Genomic DNA, 22,417 nt, shown 5'->3' with positions numbered 1-22,417 from the left:
AATACTCTCTTGCAAAGTCAGACTTTGTTCGAAAATTGCTGTACCTACGGTAACAAACAAATTCTCCACTTGCAAGTGCTTAAAGGGCATACTGTCTCCCGTGTGGTTCTTGCAAAATAAGTTAGAGTGAACATCTCTAACATTTTGGTGTCGTGACCTGGATTCCAACATACCCACTGCTGATCGACGGAGGACGACGTGCTGCATTGTCGACAAGCCAGCGTCCATTAGGAGGACCTGGAAATCAAAGACCTGGGAAGAAAATTCATCGCTGGGCCAGCATCTTAGACAACAGTGGATTGACGGGATCCGGAAGTGCAACGAACCAAGGGACAAGTAAGTAAAAGCCTTAAAGTTAAAAGTGCACGAGATACAGCTTTGGTTTGTCCGAGCTATGAGATACGGCTTTGGTTTGTCCGAGCTATGAGATACGGCTTTGGTTTGTCCGGGCTATGCGATTCGGCTTTGGTTTGTCCGAGCTATGAGATACGGCTTTGTTTTTTTCCAAGCCAAGAAACAGCTTGGGTCCAAGACCCAGTGGAAGGAACGGGTTGGAATAAACAGAGCTTCTTTTTCTTCATTGAAGAAGGGCGTAAATTCTTTTTTTTGTCCGTTTTTCCAAGCTGTTTGCATGAAAGTTGTGTGGTTGAGAGTGTGACTGGTAGGATAAATTGACTAAAAAACAGTTCTAGCATTAATCCACGGTAATAACATATGTTAGAAATTTGTTGAAAGGTCAATGTAATCCTGCATTAAGGATCCTCAAAAAGAAAAACAAAAATTGGAAAAAAAATTGGAAAAATCTAAAACTACCAAATTAAGATGGGAACTGTAAACCTCCAAATGAAGGGGCTCTTGAAGGAGATGAGAAGTACATGGCGAGTAAATTTCTTAATTGTATGCAATACATGCCTAAGTGGAAGAAAAAGTATGGAGTAGAAGGAATGTTGAAAGTTGAAATGTAGAAAGTAGTGGTAGAAATTTTGGAGGAGAGTGTGACTAGGAAGCCAAAGGGATTGAGAAAGGAAAGAAAAGAGAGAGAATTGCAATGTGCTAGAGTGTGGTTGCAAGCTTCATAAGTGAGAAGAGAACAAATTCAAAAGACAAAACATAGAAAGATGAAAAGTGATGAGATCACAAGTGTTTGTCAGACCAGAACACAATAAGGCCCCAGTGCGCAGGCGCAAGGCTGCAGCTCAAGGCGCGGCTCAAGCAGAGGGGCAAGAGGGGCTTCCGCTCCTATGCAAATCATGTATACAAATTTAAAAGACCTGAAGCCACCACCATATGACAGCAAAACATGTCATTTTTTTAGATTATTAGAACTCCTGTACATACAAGAAATATGCTCATGGTGATTGTATCCCCAATGACAATAGACCAGGGATCAAGTTATGTGAGCACACTAAAGTTAAAATTTGCAAATCAAGAGGTAAAGAAATACAAGTTGCTTCTAAAAGATAAATAGAAAAATCTGAATGTGCTGTCCTCGCATGCGTGGGCGGGACCAGCTTCATGATCGACTGCAAGAAATGGCCAGCTTGTGACGAATCATTGATGTCGGGTTCCCCCCCTCGCGCACCCGAGAGCTGTGCATGTGTGTGCATGTATTAAACTGATCAAATTGGCGAAACCTGTGTGCAATGAAATTTGTTACACTGTGGTCTATCCAATTTGCACCGGAAAACAGAAACAATTTTGAAGAAGAAAAAAAGAGAGGAAAAGAAAGAAATAGAAAGAATTGTAGGCAGAAACTGGTTTACACTAGAGCTCATTAGTGTCTCACACTGATGACAAATTCGGAAGAAAGAGAGAACATGTTTTCAGGAATTGGATGAAGCAAAATTGGGGATTTAACACATTGCAAAACTAAATTTAAGAGAAATAATTGATTCGTTGTGTTATAAGAATACACAAACTTCTATATTTGAGTTAAACCCGAGAGATTGAGTTGGTTAATTTAAAAAAAAAAATAAAAAAATGGAAACCCAGTAACCATGCAGAACTGGGAAACTGAGAAGCGTTTTGGAAAGAAAGTCTAATTATTTGATGATAGAATCATATTTAGTAAAGAACACATCCTCCCAAAAAGATTTTCTTTGTGATACTGGACAAGGTGTGAGGCATGACCGTCGCCAAGCCTCAGAAGCAGGGAGAGAATTTGGTACAGTGGAAGGTAAAAGAAATACAACACTTTACTACAAATAGATTCTCTAATACATATGACATTGTACCATTAAGTAAAAGATAAATATAAATTCTCAAACTTTTGCTGTAAACAATTGGAAGATGATTGAAAATGACGAAAGAAGCTATGAGGAAGTGATGTAGGTGTTTCGAAGGGCACGCGCTTATGCTGATCAAAGGAACCTTTTGCTACAGGATTTAACATCCAAATCCAACCAATATCAGAGAATTTCCTTTAAAACAGGAGGCAATAAATGGGATACCCCCTGTCATAAGTGGTCTTTAGTCAGGAGGAATCATTAGGAAGTGCTCAAACTCTTCTTCCAAACACTCCTATTTGCCCAGTTCAAAAGGGCATTAAAATTGATTGGTGAATGATACAAGATTTGCAAAAAGCAGACAAGAACAGTCCTTGGCAGATCAGAGCACTTAAACTGAAAGATGTGTCAAATGCAAATTTACTGCCGCCCGATCTTTCTTCCCCACAGGTCAACAACCGCTCCAAGTCAGGAGACTGGGACGACATAAAGGTCGTCAAAAAAGGACAAACTCGGCCAGCCCACGGTAGGAGGGACCATTCCAAGTCTTGCTGACTACCCCCCCTGCAGTAAAGATTGCTGAAAGGCCCAGCTAGATTCACCTCAGCCACTGCAAATTGCAGAGAGTGCTGGACCCCATTTTTGGAGTGGTGAGGAAGACTGACTACAAAGGGGCTTCATCGCTTAGGGTGTGCCGTCTCAATGTTGGTGAGGAATCCATCGATCCCCACTCCGCTAGGCAAGGGGATGTCCCGGTGTCTCTGCCACCCTAGTAGCAACGGGCTCCATATGCCAGGTGGATTTTCTGCTGCGCTGTGGTTGGAGCGTGCCATGCTTTATGGGCTCATCTGAATAGACAATGTCGACCGAGGACAAAGATGGTCACATGATGAGATCTTTGAGGATTGGTCATGGGACCTTGGAAACCCACACAAAACCAACACTTGGTACCGGTATGTAAAGCTCACTGTGAGAGCTCACACACAGGAGGGAGGTGTGTTCCAAACTCCCCCCTTCCTCCACACAAGTTCACTTGGAGGCCAGAGCAATGAATGTCACTGAAGCGAAATGTATGGCATCCATGGGAGGAGTTGGATATCAACACCGTGCTGTCAAAGTCAGTGATGCCGCCCTGGATTTGAAGACGGTACCTGTGATCGGCTTTTCTGGGCAAATCTCAATGTGACTGTTAAAGGACGAACATTGCCGCAAGTGGCCTACAGAGAGAGGCCACCTGAAGTGAACTACACGTGCTAGATCCAAGGGAACACAATCCACAAATGCATTGACGACGGCTGCTCTCCAGGAGGAAACTGGATGGGAGCTTTGGACATCACCGATGAGTGTCAGGATAAGAGAGCCATTTCAAATGGTGAGGGCTCTCCTACCGACATGGCTGCACCATCTAACGGGACCTACTTCATACAGAATGGCTGGTGGCTTTGTGGTCACAAGGTTTATCCGATGCTGCCCGCCAACTGGACAGGAGTTTGTGCTCCAGTGCAGGTGACAGACCACACCTACAGGATACAACATCATCAGCTGACGACAGCACACAACTCTTCTGGACGTCGACGCAGGGCTGTTGTGACCTTTGACCCTCATGACCCCCTGTCTGGGGTCAATGATGGACAAAACAGAGTGATTCAGACTATTGAACAAATGGTTTTGCAAAACAGGATGGTTCTGGACTTGATGACTGCAACATGAGGGTTCCAGCAAGGAACCAGATCCGCCATCGACAGCGCCATTTCAAACAGAGGCAGAATAATCCTCTTCCTTCTTGGTGGCCAGGTAGTCTACCCTGAGCCACTGAAGACAACGACTGCGCGGCAGACATTTCCAGGTTCTCCCCGGACGTAGCAGTGCTGCAAAGGGGGTGAGAATTTTGCTCACCCTCCAACAGTGGGCGTGCCAAGCACCCAATGTCTGAACAATCACAAGCAATTTTTGTCTTGAACTATTGTTATTGATAACATTCTGGTCGCCTAAGGCAGAGAGACCGTGTGAGAATTTTCCTGCATTATAACATCTTGCCGCAGGTTTTTCACTCACACACTAAAATTGATCTACGTAGTGAAGGTAAATGTGCTTTCAGCAGTTTGCAAATATATTTTTTAAGGTTGTGTGAAACATATAATCATATCAATATAATATCTAGTATTGGAGTGCTTGTGTGGATTGGTGGGGGGTGAGGAATGTGCAGGCACACTGCATGAACTTGTTTTCTGCAAAGTGTTGTAAAACAGGCCCAGACAGGGAGTACGGGATGGTACGGGACGAAGGGAGTACTGGACGATATCACCTCAAGGTCGGTGAGGACCGAGAACAAAGAACAACACCACGTCCAGGTGGTCGGGCTTCGAGAGGAAAAAACACAACTCCTGACCACAGTGATGACACCTCGACAGGGAGGAGATGGCCATCGACCAATCATCACACAATATTTTGCACGCTTTAATATTCATATTGTGTTTCTTTAAAACTGGGCAACCCGGAAGAATGTGTCGTCTTTTGGTGGTCACAAAAACGCATGAGTTTTAGTGTGAGGGACCCGGGACTCAGACCTGTATTAGTGTGCTTAGTCAGGAATAAATAATTGGTAAATTTGGTCTGATTGATCTACTGGTCTTCTCTTTGACAGAACGAACTCGCAAAATTGTTAGGTGCGCCAGTGTGTGGATTGGGACATAGAAACGTGTGTTAAGTGTTGATCGCAATTTGGATTCAGATCAATAGCTAAAATCCGTAACCTAACAGTAGATAGCGTAGATGACGTTTAGCATGTTTTAAAGAAACTTGATGATTTGACCATCGAAAATGCCTCGCAAGTGATGGGTACAATGTACTGTTTGTGTTTTTTTATTGATCTTTTTTATTGTTGTTTTTACTATTCTTTTTTCATTATATTTTCTTATGTTTGTTGATCGGGGTGACATAATCATATGATAATCAGGAGGGATATGTTAGGGTTGATAGATTAGTTTGATCCTATGGTTATGTTGGAATGTAACCTATAATAATAGTAGCTTGTCCTGTCTTAACAAAGAAGTGCTAACATCCTTTGAACTAATTGACCAACTGCAGAGGAAGCAATCAGAGGTGTTCTGTTTACACAACATCGTAAAACACCCCCTGCTGTGACCCCCTGAGAGGCCAGGGGTTCACCCCCACCTTGGCCACTCTCACCCCACCCTACTTCTCTCAATAAATACTCTCTTGCAAGAATCCAAAAGTCAGACTTTGTTCGAAAATTGCTGTACCTACAGTAACGAACAAATTCTCCACTTGCAAGTGCTTAAAGGGCATACTGTCTCTCGTGTTGTTCTTGCAAAATAAGTTAGAGTGAACATCTCTAACATACATGTTGAAACGTCAAGAGTGGGTCAAGAAATATCAGAATACTGATTTTTCAAAGATGTTATAGACTGATGAGATGAGTGACTTTTGTGGGACCAACTGGACCCATGGCTAGATCAGTAATGACCACAGAGCTCAACTTCAAATAGGACGCCAGCAAGTGGAGGCGGGGTACTGATATGGGCTGGTATTATTAAAGATGAGCGGCTTGGACCATTTTGAGTTAAATGGACTTAAAATTAACTCACAAAATTACAACAAAAATTAATTAAAATTAAACTACTGCCAGTTTTTAAGAAGACACTTTCTTCAAGCAGTGGTATGGGAAAAACTCTACATCTTTCAAGAAGACCATGATTTTTATGCGGGACAATACTCCATGCATCAAAGTAGTTCGACGGTAAAGGCCTTAAAGATGACAGAATAAAGATAAAGACATGGGCCCCTTCTTCACCTGACATAAACGCTATTGAGAACTTATAACCTGTTCCTAAATGGCCGATTTACGCTGAACGAAAACAGTACACCTCTGTGAACAATGTCGGGGAGGCTGAGCTTGTTGCCGCATAAAACTTTAATTGTCAAGAAGCTGACAGACTTCGTGGATGGAAGTCGTATAACTGTTATTATAAAGAAGGGTCACCATTTTTTTTAAATGTTATTTTCTATATTTTGAGTTGTTTGTTTATTATCCTCACTTTAACAAATGAAAATAAACAAGTGATATAGGAAACCTTCAATTTTTACTTCAGTTGCATAATAATTCTGCACACTAATAGTTGCTTAATAATTGGGCACACCTAAGAAAGTCAGAATCTCATTTTTATACTCTTAACATTCAAGTTTGGGGTTTAGTAGTAGAGTGTCCGCCCTGAGACTGGAAGGTTGTTGGTTCAAACCCCGGCCGGGTCATACCAAAGACTATAAAAATGGAACCCATTGCCTCCCTGCTTGGCACTAAGCATTAAGGGTTGGAATTGGGGGGGTTAGATCACCAAATGATTCCCGAGCGCGGCATCGCTGCTGCTCACTGCTCCCCTCTCCCCCAGGGGATGGATCAAAATCACATGGGGATGGGTTAAATGCAGAGGACAAATTTCACCACACCCAGATGTGTGTGTGACGATGATCATTGGGACGACTTTATTAACATTTTGGCTGACAGAAAGTCCTGTTCAAAAACAAAATTAATCCTCAAAAATACAATTTGCCTTATTGTGCACACAGTGTAGTTTGTCTGAGGTTTTGTAGTCAATCATCTCTTAAGAAGGCTAGTGCAAAAAGCGGCAAGGGTGGGGGGAGTCAAAAGATGGTGTAGCGAACGTAGAAATTAAGCATACGGTAGGTACGTGATTCTCCTACTCCCCCCTTTCACTGCCACAGCTCTCTCAAGCACCTACACCTATAGCAAGTCATCACATCTTTCAAGGTAAGCACTGAAACAATAAATTCACATCTCACATTAATTCTTATGGGAAAAATCGCTTCTACTTACAAACTCTTTGACCTACGAACGCGATCATGTAACAAATTAAGTTCCTGAGTGTGTGTGTGTGTATATATATATATTATATATATATATCTATATATATCTATATATATATATATAGATAGATAGATAGATAGATAGATAGATAGATAGATAGATAGATAGATAGATAGATAGATAGATAGATAGATAGATAGATAGATAGATAGATAGATAGATAGATAGATATAATCATGTTTGCATATGAAATTCAGCCACACATGTAGCCTAATTTAAAATTGATAGGCTCTACGAACAAATCACGTAGGACAAAGGAAAGAAGGTAAATGTGTTCAGGCATGCAAAAAGAGTCCTGTAAAATATTTATAGATCATAAAGCAAGCAGTGAATGGGACCAGAACAAGCTGGCCCTGCAACTCTGAGTGTCAGCATAGTGAATGATGGAGATTATGTCTGCTTGATTACGTCATAATGTTACCACTCAGTTAGTAAAGAAAGGGACCTGACCTGAGAGAGCCACTCCACATCATCCTGCCCAATGTGATCAGATGCTGAATACTCATGATGTTTGCTTTGTCTTGGGCTACCTTGGGGCATCCCTGAAAGAATCCATTGAGATATAACTTGTTAAATGAGTGTTTAGACGGCATAAACATTCCTATACTATACTGATACACATTGTAAAATACAAGGTTACCCAGAATTAATTACGCAATTGTTATTTGACCGAATGAGCTGTATATCGTATTTTCCAGACTATAAGTCGCAGGTTTTTTTCATAGTTTGGCCAGCGGTGCGACTTATACTCAGGAGCGACTTCTATGTGAAAATTTTAACACATTATCACTTGATCATTAAAACATTACTTACTTACTAGTATATCCCTTCACATGTTATTTTCACACTAAACTGCATGAGGGAGCTCTAGGTCTGTAGAATAATTGGAAGTGCAATTGACAATGAGTCTGACTTCAGTTACGTAGAAGACAACACGCCGCATGTCAGAGTGGTGCTCACTCAAACTTCTTTGCAAGAACCACATTGGAGACAGTTTGCCCTTTAGCACTTACAAGTGGAGAAAACCATCACCTGGTAGCATACAGAGGTGCTTGAGAGCCTATTTATTGAGAGAAAGCAGGGTGATGGTGAGAGTGAGAGTGGACAAGTTTGGTGCTGAGGTGCAACTGGTTAATCAGTGCAGAGGGTCTTAGCTCTTTTTTTATTTTTTATTTAGCACACACAAATAAACAAGAACGCAGCGGCCTCTCTCCGTCCCAACCGATTGGTGTTTTGTTCATTTAATAAGTGTTTGTCAGACAGTTTTATGTGTTTGTCTGATCGTGCCACGTTGCGCTACAAGTACAGCAGGCAGGTTCTGCTCGACATCGGCGAAAGCGAGTTTTGCGGCGTTTCGGACTTTGATACGGGGACATTAAAGTCACTGGGACTACTCCGGCCTGAATCATCGCCGGACTCGTCTGCTACTCCTTCCCCGGACAAGCAGCGTCAGAAGCGGTGTGCGAGGAGGCAGAAGAGGGGAAAGCGCGGAGGCGTCCGGGCCAGGCTAGCGGCGTACCCAACTTGCCCGGCCGTGCCTTCCATTCTTCTGGAGAATGTCCGGTCGCTGGACAACAAGATGGATTACATTCGTCTGCTGAGATCCACGAACCGGGCAGTGAGCAACTGCTGCGTGTTCGTGTTCACTGAAACTTGGCTGAATGTCAACATTCCGGACTCTGCTGTGCAACTGGAGCGGCTGGCGTGCTATCGAGCGGACCGGGCAATTGAAGAAGGAGGGAAATCGCGTGGAGGAGGTCTACATCCCGCCTTCCAACGTTGGAAGTGACAGGATCACGGCCCTTAATGAACTGTATCGGGCTGTCAGTGATCAGCAGACGGCGCACCCTGACGGTCTCATCATCTTCGCTGGTGATTTTAATCATGCTGACCTGAAGTCTGTCTTTCCAAAGCTTCACCAGCATGTTACTTTTCCAACGCGTGGTGGCAGCTTCCTGGACTTGGTCTACACTGCACATAAAGGAGCTTTCAAGGCCACCCCCCTCCCCAACATCGGACTTTCTGACCACGTCACCGTTCTGCTTACCCCCGCGTACAGACAGAGAGTGAGAACTTCCAGGCCGGTTCGCAAACGTGTTAGGGTGTGGCCTGAGGGGGCCTCTGATGCTCTTCGGGACTGCTTTGGCACTACAGACTGGGAAATGTTTAAGCAGGCAGCCACTTGCGACAATCGGGCGGACATTGAGGAGTATGCTGACTCTGTGACCTCTTACATCGCTAAGTGCATTGATGATGTGACCCTCACGAAGTACGTCGTCACTCGGGCTAACTGGAAGCCATGGCTGACTGGGGCTGTCCTCGGGCTGCTGAGGGCCAGGGACAAAGCCTACAGGGCTGGGGATGAAGCGGGCGTGAGATCAGCTATGGTGAATCTGTCCCGGGGCATCAAAGATGCGAAAAAGGCATTCTCTTCCAAGATTAATGCCCACTTCAAGGACAGCGGGGATGCTCGGGGCCTGTGGCGAGGCATTCAGACCATCACGGACTACAAGCCCGCGCCGCAGAGATGTGAGGGCGACGTCCCTCTGCTCAACGAACTGAACCGCTTTTTTGCTCGCTTCGACGCACAGAACGACACTTGCCCGCTGAAGACCCCTCCCCATCCGGACGAGCAGCCTCTGTGCCTCTCTGCCGTTAGCGTGAGGAGGACGCTTGCTGCTATCAACACCCGTAAGACGGCGGGCCCGGACAACATCCCGGGATGGGCGCTGAAGGACTGCGCTGAGGAGCTGATGGATGTCTTCACGGACATCTTTAACATTTCCCTGCGGCAGGCCGTCGTCCCGTCTTGCTTCAAGGCTGCCACCATCATACCTGTGCCGAAAACTCCTGCTCCCTCCTGCTTCAATGACTACCGCCCTGTGGCACTGACCCCCACCGTGGACCCCTTCCAGTTTGCCTTCCGACCCAATCGGTCCTCTGAGGATGAAATCTGCTCTGCCCTCCAATCTGCCCTCACCCACCTGGAGAACAGGGACTCATATGTGAGATTGCTGTTTGTGGACTTCAGTTCTGCATTCAACACCATTGTTCCACAGCGTCTCATTTGCAAACTTGACAAGCTGGGCCTCAGTACCTCCCTTTGCAACTGGCTACTGGACTTCCTCTGTCAGAGGCCTCAAGTAGTGCGTGTGTGCGACAGTGTCTCCGGCAGCATCACGCTGAGCACGAGGGCCCCTCAAGGCTGCGGGCTCAGTCCGCTGCTCTTCACCTTGCTGACGCATGACTGCACTGCGACCTACAGCAGCAACCGCGTGCTGAAATATGCCGACGACACGACTGTGGTGGGTCTGATCACCGGTGGCGACGAGACTCACTACAGATCGGAGGTCGACCTTTTGGCCCCTTGGTGCAGGGACAACAACCTTTCTGCTGAACGTCAACAAGACCAAGGAGATTATCATTGACTTCCGGAAGGGTCACGCCCACCACCTGCCGCTGACCGTCGACGGAGCTGTGGTGGAGAGAGTGAGTAGCACCAGATTCCTGGGGGTGCACATCAGTGAGGACCTCTCCTGGACCACCAACACTGCGTCGCTGGCGAAGAAGGCTCAGCGCCGCCTGTACTTTCTGCGGAAACTCAGGCGGGCAAGTGCTCCTCCCGCCGTCATGACCACATTCTACCGTGGCACCATTGAGAGCGTCCTCTCCAGCTGCATCGCTGTGTGGGGTGGTGGCTGCTCTGAGTACAACATGAAGGCCCTGCAGCGCATAGTGACCACTGTGAGTAAAATCATCGGGGCTCCACTCCCCTCCCTGAAGGAAGTTTACGCCTCCAGTCTCACCCGCAAAGCGGCTGCGATTGTGTGTGATGAGAGTCACCCCGCTCACTCTTTGTTTGTACTTCTGCCCTCTAAGAAGAGATACAGATGCCTGCGCTCCCGCACCACCAGACTCAGGGACAGCTTCGTGCTCCAAGCTGTCCGGATCCTGAATTCCCTCCCCCCTCCACCCTCTGCTACATGACGTGCTGTTCTTTTGCGCTATGATCTGGCTGTCTGCTATTAGCACGCTTGCTCCATTTTGCTGCTCTTATTTGTCTATTTATTTATTTATTGTTTATTATTTGGGTTATTTGCTTATTACTTATTCTTGTTTGTTTGTTTGTTTTTACTCTTTGTGTTATTTGATGTGAGTGTTGTGTACTGTCTAGTCACCGTGGGACGGTGGGAAACGTAATTTCGATCTCTTTGTGTGCCTGGCATGTGAAGAAATTGACAATAAAGCGGACTTTGACAAAATAACACAATTGTCACATGAAGAAAAAAATAATAATTCAAAGAAAATAGTCATGCGCAAGGAAGACTAGCCTTGACGGGCTTTTAAAGTATCTCCCTCAGACTTCAAGTTAAAATTAAAGAACATTTTATAAAAATATATCTAATCAATCAATTAGCCTACTATTTGAAGTAGGATTAAAATCTGTGTAATTAGAAAGGGATGGTAATAAAATTAATCAACAAATAATGGTAATAAATCCTTAGTAAGCAAATAATAGCATCATCAAGGCAAAATAATAACAGTAGCCAAGGTAACAAGCACCCTAACTCAATAATATTACTATAGTTCATAGTGCATATGTGATTTGTGAATATATGTTGTTTAACGGCAGTTTTAAACATGAAGGACGAAAGGTCAAAGAAATGGATAGGAAGTTGATTAAATACTTTGGCTCCCCTGAAATGAAGACTAAATTTGGACAGGGAAGTTCGTATGGGGGGCAACTCAATCTAGCTTTATTTCTGGTGTTGTGACAGTGATAGCCTTCCCTTCTCCTGTAAAAGCTATTGAGTGTAATGGGCAACTGATTGTGGGTTGCTTTCAAGACAAACTGAGCTGTGTGGAGAAAGTTTACCTGATATATGCTGAGAATTAATAGTTCTTGAAATAGCTGGAGTGAATGAGCAAAGTAGTTAGCATGTAGAATAACCAGGACACAACGCTTTTGTAGACAATAGATGTGATTCAACTTGGTAGGATGAGTGCTAGCCCAAATTACGTTGCAATAATTGATATATGGCTAGATTAGGGAGTAATAGAGCATCAGAGTTGTTTTTCTGTCCAAAATATGCCGTAGTTTGCTCAAAATACCAGTATTCCTAGAAATTTTATAAGATATTGTACCCAATATGAGGTTTCCAGCTTAGTTTGTCATCAATTAATATGCCCAGATATTTGACAGATGAAGATAGAGAAATTAACTTATTGTCAATAAAGACCGCTACGTCTTTGTTGCCCAAACAAATTTTCTTAGTTAAACAATAAGGGTTTTGTTTTTGTTTTTTTGGGTTTTTTATATTCAAAGACAATATATTTGCTTTGAACCACCAAGAAAACGTTTGCAATTCGTTGTCTATTACTGAGAGAAGGTGTTTGAGATTGGTTTGTGAATAAACAACACTAGTATCATCAGCAAATAAGATGGTTGACAGATGGTGAGAGGCTCTACAGAGATCGTTTATATAAGTTAAAAATAACAGGGGTCCAAGAATGGAACCTTGTGGGACTCCACATTTGATGTCTAACTGGGGGGAGTTAAAGCCCTTAAATGAGACATATTGTTTCCTCTCTTTCAAGTAGCTGGCAATGTTTTATGTTTTAATTTTAATAAGAGAATTTTATGGTCTATTGTGTCAAATGCCTTGGATAAATCAAGAAAAACTGTAATAGAGTATTCTTTCATATATAAGCTTTGTATAATTTCTCTGTTAAGAGAGATAGTCATGTATGTTGAATGAGACTTACGAAAGCCATACTGGTGTTTATATAGTGTACTGTGATTATCGAGGAAGCTACACAGTCTATTGTAGGCAAGTTTTTCCAAGGTCTTGGACATGACAGGTAAAATGGATATTGGGCGATAATTGGTGAGAACTGTCGGGTCATCATTTTGAAAGATTGGTACAATTTTAGCCAATTTTAGTTCCTGTGGAACAATGCCCTTTGAGAAAGACAAATAAAATAATGTAACATAAGGGTTTCACAATCCACATTGCAACTTCTTTCACAAGTCTGGAGTCAAACTGATCATGACCAGAAGTATTTTTAAGAGATGAAATTATGTCATGAATCTCTTGTTCAGTGGCTGGGGTCAGAGTAAAAGCTGCAGTTACTAGTCTCCATATAATTGATTGGGTTATCGGCTACTTGTGGAATTTGTCTGGCTAAGGTTGGTCCAATTTCTGTGAAGAATTCATTGAATTTACAGATGATTGTTTTGGGATCTGATAAAGGCTTGTCATTTACTATGAACTCAGAGGGAAATGGATTAGATGATTTATTTTTATTCAGGATTTCCTTGACTGTAGACCACAAGGCTTTCATGTTCTTGCTGCTTTTGACGATTTCATTGGCATAATGTGTCTTTTTTGCAGCTCTGATCACATGCTGCTTTTGACGATTTCATTGGCATAATGTGTCTTTTTTTGCAGCTCTGATCACATGGTTGAGTTTGTTTCGATATTGTTGTACTTATCATGATTCATAGATGAAGGATTAGCGATTAATTTTTTGTACAGATTATTTTTGTGCCTCATAGATTTAGTAATTGCCCGACTAGCCCAAGGCTTCGAACAAGATTCACGTTTGAGGCTTCTATTCTTTATGGGAAAAGGATAATTATAATGCTTGGTCAGTTCCTCCAAGAATATAGTGTATGCCTGCTGGGGATTAGGGTTCCTTAATACAGCATCCCAGCTACCGTCTTGAACTTGCATTTTAAACTTGGAGATTGTTTGTTGATTAATAAGTCTATATGTGTCCGTCGGCTTCCCAGTAGGAAGAAGAGTGTTTCCTCATGAGGAGGTAAGAGAGACTATGGGAAGGTGATCAGAGATATCCGAGTATAGAATTCCAGACAAGTGATCTCTGTCAAGTATATTAGTAAATATATTGTCTAATAAGGTTGCTGAATTTTCATTTATTCTCGTAGGTTTAGAAATCATAGGCTTATAACAGAAAGAAGACAGACTATCCAAAAAAGACTGAGTTTGTTCCTAAGAGTCCATAATGTTGATGTTGAAATCTCCCATGAGGAAACATTTCTAATTTTCACGAGATATTATAGATAGTGCATTGGTGAGATGGTGAACAAAATCACGTATCTTAGATTTTGGAGGTTTATAAATGCACCCTATAACTGTTTGATTAGACTCTATGAATACTGCTTCTCCACTCAGCTCAAAACATTATTAAATATCAGGTTTTTCTTTATGGTCCAACTTACTACTAACATACAGTGAAACACCTCCTCCATTCTTGTCTTCTCTGCATCTGTGGACATTACTGTAATTGTCCAAAGTTGAGGTTGGAGCTAGTTAGAGCAAAATGGTCAAGGTTTTTAGGAAGCCTACGGGCATTTACATGCAGAAGAGATACACTGGAATTATGGAATTCATCATCAAGTAAATATTTGCATTTGTCAGTTACACTTTGATTCATGAAATTAAAATAATCAACATCAGGATGGTCAGTTGATATTCCACGGAGAGTCATTAGTGCTGTTGATATCAAGTTCAGTTTCTGCGCTTTTATATGAGGAAATATTGTGCAATGTCGGCATCATTAAAGAAGTAACATCAGAAAATCGTCATGCATCACAGAGGAAGTAGGCCTACCTATGCAAATCTGTCCAACTCCCCCAATCTCATAACTATGACCGCTCTAGCCTGCTCAGGTGCTCCATTCAGTTTTATGTATATTTAGCAGTTAGAGGACCACGTTGCTTGAATCTTTCCCTCTTTACGGAGGAACCGAGCACTCTTGGCTATGTCGGCATTGGTTTTGGTCAGGTGTTCATTGATATACACATTTGACCCTTTCAACATTCTACCTTGGCGCAGAGGGCTGGTTTTAAATTTTCTATTGGCGAACCTCATGATAATAATAATAATAATAATAATAAATTATATTTATAACGCACTTTATATTCGGAGGAATCTCAAAGTGCTACATGGCAAGTAAAAACAAGAATAAAAAGCAAGGACAAGTATAAAACAACTGGACGACAACCAGGATATAAAAACAGGAATTACAGAAATGCCAAAGTAAAGAGGTGAGTTTTAAGTCCGGTTTTGAAAGAGTCAGTGGATTGGGGTGCTCTTAGGTGGTCGGGGAGGGAGTTCCACAGTGTGGGGGCTGCATGGCAGAAGGCCCGGTCGCCCATGGTGCGCAGCTTGGTGTTGGGGACATGGAGAAGGTGAGAATTGGATGAGCGGAGGTTTCGGGTGGCAGATTTGGGGGCAAGGAGTTCTTTGAGGTATGGGGGAGCATGTCCGAGGATGCACTGGTGAGTGAGGAGGGCGATCTTATAATTTATTCGAAATTTGATGGGGAGCCAGTGCAGAGAACGGAGGATGGGTGTGATGTGGTCGCTTTTCCGCACCCTCATCAGGATCCTAGCAGCGCAGTTTTGGATGTACTGGAGCCTCTGGAGGCTCTTGCTAGGGATCCCGATGAGGAGTGCGTTACAGTAGTCTAGCCTGGAGGAGACAAAGGCGTGGACAAGTTTCTCAGCATCTGTCAGGGTAAGTGTGGGGCGGAGTTTGGAAATGTTCCTGAGGTGGAAGAAGGAGGTTTTGCAGATGTGTTTTATGTGTGACTCTAGGTTGAGTTGAGAGTCCAGTATCACACCCAGGTCGGTGACAGTGGCTGAGAGGGGGATTGTGTGACCGGCGAATGAGATGCTTGTGATTGGGCAGGTATGGATCTGATGGGAAGTGCCAAATAACATGGCTTGGGTTTTATCGCTGTTGACTTGTAGGAAGCTGAGATTCATCCACGCCTTTATCTCCTCCAGACACAGTGAGAGCATGGATGAGGGAGATGGATGAGGCTGGGTTGCAGAGGGTGGGGGGTTGAGTTTGAGGTATAGCTGGGTGTCGTCCGCGTAACAGTGATATGAGATGCCGAACCTCCTGATTATATTGCCAAGGGGTAGCATGTAGAAAATGAAGAGGGTAGGACCGAGTACAGATCCCTGGGGGACACCGGAGGTGACTGTGTGTGTGTCTGATTTTTTCCCTCCCAGGGAAACGTACTCGGTTCGGTTCGAGAGGTAGGACTGAAGCCAGGTTAGAGCAGTGCCAGAGAATCCAGTGGAGTGAAGTTGGTTAAGGAGGATGTTGTGGTGGACAGTGTCAAATGCAGCGGACAGATCCAACAAAATGAGGAGTGACGAGGAGCCTGCATCGGCAGCCATGAGAAGGTCGTTGGTGACCCTAACAAGGGCTGTTTCGGTGCTGTGGCCAGAGCGAAAACCGGATTGAAATTTCTCAGCGATGTTATTGCGGGTGAGATGGGCGTGAAGTTGGGCTGCTACCACTTTTTCCAGAACCTTGGAGAGAAATGGGAGGTTTGATATTGGCCTGTAGTTGGCAAGGTTGTCCGGGTCAAGCGAGGGTTTTTTGAGCAGGGGGGTAATAATGGCTGTCTTCAATGCAGGGGGTACAGAGCCAGACTGGAGTGAGAGGTTGATGACATTGGTTATTAGGGGACTGATAGCTGAGATTTGATGTTTGATGAGGGCTGTGGGGAAAGGGTCCAGGGCACATGTGGAGGGTTTCATCTTTTTGATGATGTCCTCTACCTCCGACTGCAAAATAGGGGAGAAACAGCGGAGAGGCTGGACTGACCCAGGTGGAAGGAAGGGGAGTGGAGGTGAAGTGGAGGGGCCAGAAGAGGAGAGGAGCTGGGTGCGAATGTTGTCAACCTTAGCGGTAAAGAAGGTCATGAAGTTATTGCACACTACCTCTGAGGATTCCGTTGGAGTGGTGGGTTGGGGTTTGAGAAAGTGGTTGATGGTTGAAAATAGCTGTTTTGAGTTTCCAGGGGTATTGTTTATGATGTTGGAGTAGAACTGGGCACGTGCAATCCCAAGGGCTTTTGAGTAGGCCTTCTGATGTTCTTTATAGGCCTGTTTGTGCACGGTCAGACCTGAGGCATTGAGACGACGCTCCAGGATGCGTCCAGTTGACTTCATCAGCCGCAGCTCACTGGTGTACCAGGGGGCTGAGCGTGAAAAAGTGACTGTTTTGTTTTTTATGGGGGCGTGGATACCTAGAAGTTTGGCCAAAGAGTTATTGTAATGATCCACTGCCTTGCTGACTGATGGAAAGGTCGCGGAGGAAGAGGAGAGAAGCAGGAGGTCCTGTGCTAAAGTGTCTTGGTTGATGTATTTGACATTTCTGTAAGAGATTTGCCGCTTGGGTTTGGAGAGGGGGCGTGGGAAAGGCAGTTCCATTTGAATAAGTTTGTGGTCAGACACACCAACCTCGTGAACTTGTAGGTTGCTTATGGCCGATGAGGAAATGACAAGGTCAAGTGTATGCCCTTTGTCATGGGTGGGGACATTTACATGTTGAGTGAGGTGTAAACAGTCCAATAGTTGCAACAGGTCAGAGGCAGGGGGGCGGGAGGGGGTGTCGACATGGATGTTAACATCACCTAATATGATTAAATTAGAGGAAGTGGAGGTACAGAGGGTAGTGAGTAGATTGTATAGTTCTGGAATGAAAGCGGAGTTTGGTTTAGGAGGGCGGTAAATAAGTAAAACTGTGACAGGATATGGAGGTTTACATTTGAATGCAAGGGATTCGAATGAGGAGTGATCAGGTAGAGGGAGGGGGGACAGCTTTAGATCAAGACGATGGAATACAGCAAGGCCACTGCCACGGCCAGTGCTGCGGGGTTTAGTTATGTATTTATAACCAGAGGGACAGGCTTCATTGAGGAATTGATAGACATCCGGTGGTTGCCAGGTCTCAGTCAGGCACATTATGTCTAAGCCTTTGTCCAGGATGAGGTTGTGAATGAATGATGATTTATGGGTGAGTGCTTGGATGTTGAGAAGATCCATTTTGATTGTGGATGTGGGGCTGCGTTTAGGTAGGGGGCGAAGAAGCGAGAAATCCACTCCACGTCTTCTGTTCCACATGAAGTGCAGTCCACTGTGTGTTGGAGTGAAATCCAGTTCGTTTTGTCCTGGCCACCCCGGGGCTGCTCCGTGTTGAAGTCCGTTCCGTGCCAGAGAGATATCCATTCCGTGTTTTTCCGGCAACGCGGTGTCTGTCTTGAGTCGGAGCCCGCTCCGTGTTAGAGTGTACTCCACACCATGTTTTTCAGGCCACCTGGAGTACTGCAGCCCCGCTTGGTTGCTACAATAAGATCCAAGTGTGCCGGGTCTCTGATGACGTGTTGGACATGCGACGGGATATCGGGTGGTGGAGGAGCAGATGGGTGGAATAGCGTTATGGGCAGGTTGGGAGAAAACAAAGTTACGATGGGTACTTCTGTAGATGTAACGAGGTCTGCGGAGAAGTCCGAGTTCTTTGATGACTGAGACACACCCTGGAATGGTGTGATTACTCAGCTCCAGCAAGCGGGGGATGGAGTAAGTTAATATAGTGCCGGTTGGAGAAAGCTGAACTTGCGTGTTAGCCATTTGCTAGGCTAATGGCTAAAAAATAAATAAATAAAACACTGAAAATAAACTAATTCTGGTGGAGAATTAAATAAAACACTAAAAATAAACTAATTCTGGTGGAGAAGCGGCGAACAATCAGCGCCAGCGTCCTCTCCTCAGATTGCTCACACAGGTGTCACCAATCAGATCCCAGCCATAGTGAGAGTAGGGAGCAGGTTGTGGGAGATCTAGAGAGGTGGAGGTATGCCCTGGAAAGGAGAGGAATGAAGATTAGCCGTAAGAAGATAGAATTTGCGTGTGAATGAGAGGGATCCAAGTGGAATGGTGAGGCTGCAGGTAGTAGAGATCCAGAAGGTAGAGGATTTTAAGTACTTAGGGTCAACAGTCCAGAACAACGGAGAGTGTGGGAAAGAGGTGAAGAAGCCCATCCAAGCAGGGTGGAATGGGTGGAGAAAAGTGTCAAGGGTAATGTGTGAAACAAAAATGAAGGGAAAGGTGTACAAAACAGTGGTAAGACCAGAGATCCTGTATTGTTTAGAGACAGTAGCACTGAGGAAAAGACAGAAAGCAGAGCTGGAGGTGGCAGATGAAGATGCTGAGGTTCTCTTTGAAAGTCATGCGTTTGGATAAGATCAGGAACGAGTGCATCAGAGGGACAGCACATGTTACATGTTTTGGAGATAAAGCCAGAGAGGCCAGGCTGAGATTGTTCGGACATGCACAGAGGAGGGATAGTGACTATATTGGTAGAAGGATGCTGAGGATGGAACCACCAAGCAGGGGGTCAAGAGGAAGACCAAAGAGAAGATATGGATGGAGTGAAAGAGGACATGGAGTTAGTTGGGGTGAGAGAAGAGGACTCACAGGATAGGCTGAGATGGAAACAGATGGTTCGCTGTGGCAATCCCCCTGGGGAAAAGCCGAAAGGAAAAGAAGAAGAGTACGCATAACAATGACAACTAATGGTATATTTACTGTATTTTTCGCAGTATAAGGCACACTGGATTATAAGGCGCACCCTCATTGAATTTTTTATTTTAGAAATTATTTCAGATATAGGGCGCACCGGATTAAATGGCACATAAAATAGAAGCTATACTGCATCAAACTGAGGTTGACTAGGGTTGTGGTATGCATCCACTAGATGGTGCTGTGCTAAAGGGAATGTCAACCCAGTCAATGAGGTAAAGTCCAACTCCCTTCCTGTATGAAAGTGATACGCTTTGGCTTCTTGGTCCAGCAACCCCACTCATTTTTTTATGGTCATAAGCTTTTTTTTAATTTAATTTGTATTGCGATAAACCAGTCAATGATGTATCCAGTCAAGCGTTATATACAAAAAATGCACAATAACTAATAACCAATGAGCCCTCAGTAAACAATCACGTTTCTCAAACAATCTCCTATAAAAGTGATCAGAACCGACTCAAGTTACATCTAACACATTGGTACTGCTTACTTATGTTTCCCTTCTATATCGATCCATAAATCTACTCGAAACATGAACGGAGCAGCCTATTTTGAAATGAAAGAGCCTCGTGCACATAGCAGCATATCATTATAGCATTAGCCACCCGCAAACTCCCATGAGCCTCAGCTCGCAGACTCCCATGAGCCTCAGCAAAGTGTCATGGCGGCCCCCTGTAAACAATCCCGTTTCTCAAACTCTCTCCCATAAAAGTGATCAGAACCGACTAAAGACCGATTTAACACATTGGTGCTGCTTATTTATGATTCCGTTGCATATTGATTCGTAAACGTACTCGAAAACATTAACGGAACAGCCTATATTTGAAATTAAATAACCTCGCGGGTACAACAGCTATTCAGTGACGCCCCTGACCACGGTTGCCGTAATGGTGGGAAGCGATGCGACCTTGTAATTTACTCGTCATACTAAAACATACTGAGACATTTTGGCAGAGCGCTGTGTACAACCAGTATGGATCAACAAATTCATCAATTGATCAAAATATAAGGCGCTCTGCATTTTAAGGCGCACTGTGGTTTTTTGAGTAAATTTTAAGTTTTTAAGTGCACCTAACAGTGCGAAAAATACGGTATGTATAATGTCAACAAGCAGAAGCAAGTAAATTCTCAACAGTATAGATCTAAGTACCGATCCCTGCAGGACACCACATGTAACATTATTAAATTCACAATTCGCATTGCTTTGGATTAATTACACAGTGGGTCCTCTCTGGGTGTTAAAAACTAAACTAGGAAACTACTGATCCCAAAATACCAACGTTTCAAGTAGTGGTATCACGATACCAGAATTTCAGTAGTCGGTACAAATACCTGTGATTTACCACGATTACCGATACTAATTCGGTACGACGGTAAGAAACAACAAAACAACAGAATCCACTTACTTTTAAAATCAGCAATTTCTTTAAAACTGCTTAAACCCATATACAGTAAATTTCGGACTATAAGCAACTACTTTTTTCTCAAATTTTGAACCCTGCGGCTTATAGTCTGGGGCATCTTATATAGGCTTTTTTCTGTGGTTTTTCTCATGATTAATACACTTAAACACTCATACAAAGGCTGTGGACCGCTGTTGAGCTGTTATGTTTATAAAGATTATGCATCCCTAAATAATCATCTTTTTCCTGACAACCATCTTTGTGTATATTGAAACAAATAAAATAAATTCCCCGCCAAAAAATTCAAATATTCTCTTACAAATGTTAATTAAACATTAAAAACCTTACGCGATCATGCGGCAATTTTACATACCGTAATTTTCGGACTATAAGTCGCGTTTTTTTTCATAGTTTGGGTGGGGGGGCGACTTATACTCAGGAGCGACTTATATGTGTTTTTTTTCAAAAAAATTTACTTGATCATTAACACATTACTTACTAGTACAGTTGATCACCTCACATATTGTTTTTAATACACTGAAAAAACGAATAAAGCAATTCACACTTTAAAGCACAATATTCAAGTTCATGAAACAAATAAACAAAAAAAACCACTGAAAAAGAAATATAGTTATTTTCAAACTAAACTGAACGAGGGTGATTTAAATTTCACCATTGGCCGTGACGCAACAACTGGGAGGGGAAAGCGCTGTTTTTTTGAGTTTTTAAAAAGCACAGGTCTGGTGAAGAGAATTTAGTGTGGTGATGTAAAAAAAAAAAAAAAAAAAGTAGGGGCAGCAATGCAATTTAGGATGCAAGCTCTGCTTGTGATGGACAGCATGCGAGCACACATCACGCCAGAGATGCAAATCACGAGTCCGACGGCGAGCGTACGCGGCATTGTTTACACGATTGATGATCGAAGTATTTTATGATTTGGAGTGACAGATGGTTTGGTAATATTGTTGCTATATGATAGTTATTTGAAATATACTTTATATATTGTTATATGGGTCTGTGGAATAATTAGACATGCAAATCACGAGTCCGACGGCGCGCGTACGCGGCATTGTTTACACGATCAATGATCGATGGATTTTATGATTTGGAGTGACAGATGGTTTGGTAATATTGTTGCTATATGATAGTTATTTGAAATATACTTTGTATGTCGTTATATGGGTCTGTGGAATATTTAGACATGCAAATCACGAGTCCGACGGCGCGCGTACGCGGCATTGTTTACACGATCGATGATCGATGTATTTTATGATTTGGAGTGACACAGATGGTTTGTTAAACGTGTTATTTATGTAATAATCATTTGAACAACTCTGAATGTTACGTTAGGCCCGTTCTCAGCCTCTCGTTTGTGTATATCACGTGAGCATACCGTATCGTTTAGCCGGTTGTTGCTGGTTCGTGTCTGTGTTTGGTGTTGGATTTTGACAAATACATTTGCCCCAAAAGT

General features: G+C 43.5%; 1 protein-coding gene across 8 annotated transcripts in view; it reads right to left on the bottom strand.

The window, feature by feature from the left end:
* Positions 1–22,417, bottom strand: part of bcas3 (BCAS3 microtubule associated cell migration factor) — a 211,359-nt gene that overhangs the window by 28,378 nt on the left and 160,564 nt on the right. For 6 of the 8 annotated variants that reach the window (XR_015066690.1, XR_015066691.1, XM_085916434.1 and 3 more), the window contains one exon: positions 7,582–7,673. The exons of 1 other annotated variant lie outside the window; for it this stretch is intronic. Coding sequence is in view for 5 of the 7 variants with exons in the window: in XM_085916434.1 (XP_085772560.1) it covers positions 7,582–7,673 (92 nt within the window). In the remaining 2 variants the exon portion in view is untranslated. Of the gene's footprint in view, positions 1–7,581; positions 7,674–18,687; positions 18,823–22,417 lie in introns of those variants that run through there. One more of the 8 variants, XM_085916437.1, reaches the window with a different exon arrangement.

Source organism: Syngnathus leptorhynchus, chromosome 7, assembly GCF_054491065.1.
Source record: "Syngnathus leptorhynchus isolate UIUO chromosome 7, UIUO_Slep, whole genome shotgun sequence".
In the NCBI taxonomy this organism is placed as follows: domain Eukaryota; kingdom Metazoa; phylum Chordata; class Actinopteri; order Syngnathiformes; family Syngnathidae; genus Syngnathus; species Syngnathus leptorhynchus.
This window is presented reverse-complemented; position numbering and strand designations above follow the sequence as displayed.